At 53.9% G+C, this 6,052-nt stretch overlaps 1 protein-coding gene across 2 annotated transcripts in view; it reads left to right on the top strand.

Annotated features, from left to right (window-relative positions):
* Nucleotides 1–3,879: 3,879 nt before the first annotated feature.
* The window catches only part of EFNB1 (ephrin B1), a 53,381-nt gene continuing 51,208 nt past the window's right edge, over nt 3,880–6,052 (top strand). Inside the window, exon 1 of one of the 2 annotated variants that reach the window (XM_065689435.1) lies at nt 3,880–4,138. In XM_065689435.1, coding sequence (XP_065545507.1) covers nt 4,023–4,138 — 116 coding nt within the window. In that variant the 5' untranslated portion in view covers nt 3,880–4,022. The remainder of the gene's footprint in view (nt 4,139–6,052) is intronic. The other variant, XM_065689433.1, reaches the window with a different exon arrangement.

The raw sequence follows: 6,052 nt of genomic DNA, 5'->3' as shown, positions 1-6,052 counted from the left end.
GGTGATGGGGGTGACGCTGAGCTGACGGGGAACTGTAAATTGGGGGTGATGCTGGCTTTTACCAAAGGGTGTATGATAACTTCTGTCTCACCTTGTCCCTTGAGAATGAAGCAGGTGGGGGTGAATTCCCCAGGTCACTCCCCTGAATGGCCTTATCATTTTAAATGAGGTTTTGAGGGAGGTGGAAGAGGGAAGAAATGGAACCCAAGAGACCAGTGCACACACGTGCTGGTGGTGTAGGAATGGGACAGTGTGATCTAGAGGCAGCAAAGCTCTAAGCTGTCCGTGCACGGTGGCACAAGGCATCTCCTGGGCCCCAAAAATTCGAACAATGCAGGAACGAAATGATGCCCTTTCTTTTCTCACAGGTTCCTCCCCGGTTGTAGACAAGGGCTCGTGGCCAGTGTCTGCATCCTTCCAGGAAAGGGAGCTCGGTGCAGCAGCACTCTCCTGAGTGCTGGGGAGGGAGCCTTCGTGGGAGCTTCGTTCATGAAACTCATGACACCCGCAGCCATTCACACTCGCCATTCATGCTCTCCATTCACTCCCTTTCAGTGCGCTGTCTATGCACACTCTCTATGCATGCTTCTCTGCCTCTCTATGGACAGGCCTGGGTGAGACTGTGCCCGTGGCTGCTGCAGTGTGTGGGGATGACCATGCTAAAGGGAAAGGAGCCACGAACCCTCATGGCTTGCTGGGCTGACAGGCAGGCACGCGCAGGGCCACAGCCTCTTGGTGATTTGTCTCCCGCGTCCAGCTCCTTGAGGAAGCTTGAGGGTCACCCACAAAGCCTGGGATTTTTGGAGAGGTTCAAGGTGTCATTGCCCCCTGCACCTGCCCTACAACTGCCTGGAGATCCTTGCCTTGGCTCTCCAGGATAACGATCCCTGCTGCTGCTGGCGCAACCAAGGCTGGGAACCACTTCCCAAACTGCCCGAGGAAGTGCCCTGGTTTGGCACCACGGATCTGCTTATTGGGGCTGGGTGGGAAAAGCAGGACTTTGTCCCTGTCTTCACTGGATGGGTGTTCCCAGCTGTAGGGGCAGCACAGGGAAGGGTTGGGAAAGGGTTTTCCCTTTCTCCGAGACAGATGCCCGTGTCTCAGAGGTGCCCCACTGCCAGGAGTAATTCCTCTCCCCACGTGCCTTTCCCACCTTGTGTGTGTTTGGGTTGGTGCCTGCTGAGACACTCCTCCAAGGGCTGAGGCCATGCAAACAGCATGTGGCAATCCCTGACACGCTGGCTGTGGCTGTGCCACTGGAACCCATAGCCGGATGGCACCGGGTGGCCTTTGGGTACTCACCGGTGGCTCTGCGTGCCTGGCGTGCTGAAAACCCTCATCCTGTTGGCAGCAAGCTGGGGTGCTGAGGTGAGGGGCTGCGACCCCAGAGCAATGCCAGAGTGCTCCTGCCTTCATCTCCCTCTGTCCCCTGGGGACCTGGGAATGGGACAGCATCCTCCTTTTGTATTCCCAGCTTCTGGATCCCCACCTGAGCCTGTGCTGGGAGAGCCGTCATTGCCATGGCAACGGATCATGATGTCATCTTCAGAGATGATGGAGCAGGGATGGCAGGAATGGGCAGGCAGCAGGCTGGGCAGGCAGCACTTCCCTTGCCCCAGCCATGCGGGTCGTTCTCTCAATCTCCCCTCCAAAACCTGACAATAGTTTTCTTTCTCCGGTTGTTTTTTCTCCTTCCTCAAGTATTTTGCTTTTGAATGAGGGCATTCTCAGAGGAGCACAAGGCCCAGCTGCCCGTGCCCCACACACAGAGTCATAGAATGGTTTGGGTTGGAAAGGACCTTAAGATCACCCAGTTCCAACCCCCTGCCATGGGCAGGGACACCTCACACTAAACCATGGCACCCAAGGCTCTGTCCAGCCTGGCCTTGAACACTGCCAGGGATGGAGCATTCACAACTTCTTCGGTGCCTCACCACCCTCACAGTAAAGAACTTCCTTACATCTAACCTGAACTTCCCCTGTTTCCGTTTAAACCCATCACCCCTTGTCCTGTCACTACAGTCTCTGATGTAAAGTCCCTCACCGAGGTTTTGGGGTAAAATACAGAACCTTCACTGATGCAAGGTGCCGGAGGAGAAAGGGGGATATCAGCGAAGGAAGAAACAAGGGAGACAAATGTGCCTCAGGGTGCCACAAAACCAGTGAGTTCTGAATGTCTGTAGTTGAAAGCGACGTGCCCCCAGGGGGGTTTATCTCCATTTTTGAACTGGAAAGTGAACTGACCTGATTTAAAAAACAAATTTCTTAATAAAAAGCAAACTGACTCCAGAGTGGGGATATTTATGGCAAAAATTTTCATACTAGGAACTGAACTGGCTCTGAAGGGGTTTTAAAACTTCGTCTAATAGAGAGTGAACTGACTCGAGCTGTAATGTAGATTTCCTTCATAGAAAGAAAACTGATGCTGGAGGTTTTCTGCTTGTTTCTGTAATAGAAAGTGAAGTGATTCCACCGCTGTTTATTTTTAAATGTTCTTAATACAAATACAACTGACTCCAAAGTTTGTTTGTTATTACTATTACTGTAACGCAAAGCAAACGGAGTGAGCTTTCTATTTTGCTTTTTGCTTTCTGAACGAAAACTGAACTGACTCTGGAGCTGGTTGGGCACTGAATTTGCAAACGATTCCTTCTTTTAATTTTATCAATAAACTGGAATTAACTGCAGAGGGCTTTAAAAATGTTTTTTTTTTGGCAATTAAAAGTGAACTGACTCCAGAAGCTTTAAAAATATTTCCTCAATAGAAAGTGAACTGATTCGGGGAGTGAATTCAGGAAAAGAACTGAGTGTGGGGAGGTTTTTCTTCAATTACAATTTATGATGATTGTGGAGTTTATTTGTTTTCTTCCTTTCTTTTCTTTTTCTCCCCAAACCCTCCAAACTTAAAAAAAAAAAAACCCCAAACTTCACCAAATTAAAAAAAAAAAAAAAGAAAAAGGGAAAAAGTCAATAACCTCCAAAACCCTTAAAAAAAAAAAAAACCAAAAACAAACCCCAAAAAACCCAAACAAAAAATCACACCAAACCCCCAAAACCACACCAAAAACTTCAAAACCACCCCCCCAAAAGAACCCCAAAATTTAAAAAAAAATCAGCAAAACAAAACAAAATTAGGAAACATTCAGAAAACCCTTATAAAAACCTCCCAAACCTTTAAAAGACCCCCCAAACTTCAACAAAACTGCAAAAAAAAACCCATAAAAAAATTAAAAATCTTCAAAAAAACCTCCCAAACCTTTAAAAGACCCCCAAAACTTCAACAAAACTGCAAAAAAACATAAAAAAATTAAAAATCTTCAAAAAAAAACCTCCCAAGCCTCCAATTTCCTTACAGAACAAACCCGAACTCCCCCAGGATTCAAACAAACCGCCCCGGAACGTGGATTCTGCAGCATCCCAGCGCAGACCAGCCTCGCTCGGAGCCGCGCCGCGCCCGGACCCGACCGGCCTCTCCCCGACGGTCGCTAAGCTCCGTTCCTAGACGGGGCCGCGGCCCCCGGCGCCCGCTGGGGGGCGCTGTTGGACCGCGGCTGAATGCCGGGGTGGGGGGGCGGGCGGCGGGGATGAGCCGTCGGGGCGGGGATGAGCCGTCGGGCCGGGGGGGCCCACAGCGGCCTGTCCGCACCGCCGTGCCCCCCATCCCCTCCCACCTCACCCGGTCACCGCTCCGTGGGGGCAGCGGCTAAAGGTTGGGGGGGGGGGGGTGTGTGCGTGTGTTAAAAAGTGCTACGCGTGCCCTTTAAGAGGTAGGAGTGGGCGTGTCCCCGCCCCTCAAGGCCCCCCCCCCTCGCCTCTCAGCGATTGGCCGCTCGGCTTAGGGCTGCCCGCTCCGTTGCCTGCGCGGAGGAGTAGAGCGCTCGTCGCGGCGGGCGGCGCCGCTGTGCGGGAGGAGACGGCGGCGGCGGCGGCGGCGGCGGCGGCGGCGGGGCGGGAGACGGCGGAGGGCGGCGGGGAAGCGGCATGGGCGCCTGACGCCCGTCCCGGCCCGCCGCCGAGGGACGATGGCGCGGCCCTGCGGCGGGCGGTGGCTGCTGGGCGTCCTCCTCGCCCTGTGCCGCTTGGCCGCGCCGCTCGCCAAGAGCCTGGAACCGGTCTCCTGGAGCTCCGGTAACCCCAAGTACGTGCAGCGGAGGGGCGCGGGGGAACGGGGGGGGAGAACCCGCCTCGGACCCCCTGGCAAAAAAAAAAAAAATATTACCAAAAACCGGGAGAATCTGACGCGCGCACAAAAAAATTTAACCAAAACCGCAGGATTTTTAAGGAAAAAAATCCCTGCCGTGAAGCGGAGCGGGCAGCGAGGAGCGGCTGGAGCCTGCGGTCGACGGACGGAGAGGAGCGACCCCCGGTTGGAGTACGGACCCCTCGGCGAGCCCCGGTCGGCGGGGCCCCGGCGGGCTCCCACCTTCTTTTGTGCTTTCATAAAATACTTTGATTTATTTTTTTTCACTAGTTTTTAAAAATTCTGTTGGTTTTTAGAGCTTTTCTCACCTTTAAATCTTTTTTTTTTTTTTAATTTTTCAAAACGCGTTTTATTTTTGCGAGTTTTACAATTTTTCATCTATTTTTTCTTTTTTCCCCACCTTTACGCTGGTTTTGCCCCGGGATTTAGGGCAGGCTCCGCCGCCCCCCACCCGGCCGCGCTCCGGAGGGGGCCGGGGGGCCGCCACCGCCCCGGATCGCCGCCGCTAGAGCTGGATTTACTGCCTATACTTTGCATTGGTTTTGATGGGTTTTCCCTTTGCTAAGCGGGAGGGGGGGGCGGCGGCGGTGGGACCCCCGGTCCGGCGGGGAGAGCCGGGCCGAACAAAGCCGGCGGTGGGGTGCGGACCCCCCCCCCCCCAGCCTTGCCGTATGTATATCTGAGTTACATAGATGTGTGTATTATAGATCTGTGTCTGTTATATATGTGTATGGGCTGTGTGCGTACGTGTGTCTGCCCCGGCCGAGGAGCTGGAACAATGCGAAGGGGCTTTTCCAGCACGCCGGGATGAAGGGTGAGGAGCAGTGAAGGTGCCAGGGTGGTGGTTTTGGTTGCCCTCTTGCTGGGCTGTATCTTGTAGATCGCAGAGGGTTTGTTTATCTTAGCCCCTTCTCGGTTTGAAAGAAAACAATCCTGCCTTTACGTTGAGGGTGGGTTTTTCCCACCATCGCATTTGTCCAAAACCCAAGAGTTTTTGGGGTTTGAAGAGAACCGAAATAATTTGGACAACCGTCCTGCTTGGGCACTTGTATTTCAACCAAACCTTTATTTCATTGTGTATGGGGAAAGCAACTTCGCAGGCACACGCTGCGGAGGTGCAGCCTGGCGCTGGGACGAGCCGTGAGGGCTCCCACGAGTTGATCCTCCTGTGTGGCGTGGTTTTCCTTCCCATCCCTTTGGCGACGGGAGCAGAACGAGCCTTGACCCTTGGGAGCTGCTCTGCTGGGTTTGTGAGTCTGTGATGCTGGCGACAGGAGGCTGGTCGTTTCCAGAAAATACCTTTTATTGTTGAAGAAAGGGCAGCTGGAGGTAGAAACCTCTTTGGCTCAGCGGTGTTGGGGGATGCCGTGTCACCCCAGTGCTCTTCGTTAGTGTTGGCTTTATTAAAGGGCTAAGTGTGGGGCAGCTGTGCGGTGATGAGGTGGCCATGGTGGTCGATGGCACGATGGTGGGTTCGCACCGCCCTCCCCATCTGCTGGGGGCCGTGCTGGGCTCGTCTCTGGGTTTTCCCCCAGGTCGGAGCTCTGAGGTTGTCTGCCTTTCGCGGGGCTTTCTGGGTGCGTGTTGTCCCAGGCAGGGACCTCTCCCTTGGGCAGTGCGAGGAGGCTGGAAGTGCCTGGAATGCTGACGTTCCCAGCCAGAAGCGAATGGGCGCTATGGAAGGGTCCGTGGGGGTGCCGGTTCCTTGTGCCACTTGTGCCCCATCAGTCTGTGTCCGTGTGGCCTGACCCCGGACCCTTGTCTTTAGGGTTCGCCTTTGTGGTCGTTTGCTTTCTTTCATGCCTTACTGCTCTGCCTTCGATGTTCGCAGGTTGCGTGGCATTGGGTAGA

Source organism: Lathamus discolor, chromosome 9 (genome assembly GCF_037157495.1).
Source record: "Lathamus discolor isolate bLatDis1 chromosome 9, bLatDis1.hap1, whole genome shotgun sequence".
NCBI lineage: Eukaryota > Metazoa > Chordata > Aves > Psittaciformes > Psittacidae > Lathamus > Lathamus discolor.
The sequence above is the reverse complement of the archived record's forward strand: the minus strand, read 5'-3'. Positions and strand labels throughout refer to the sequence as shown.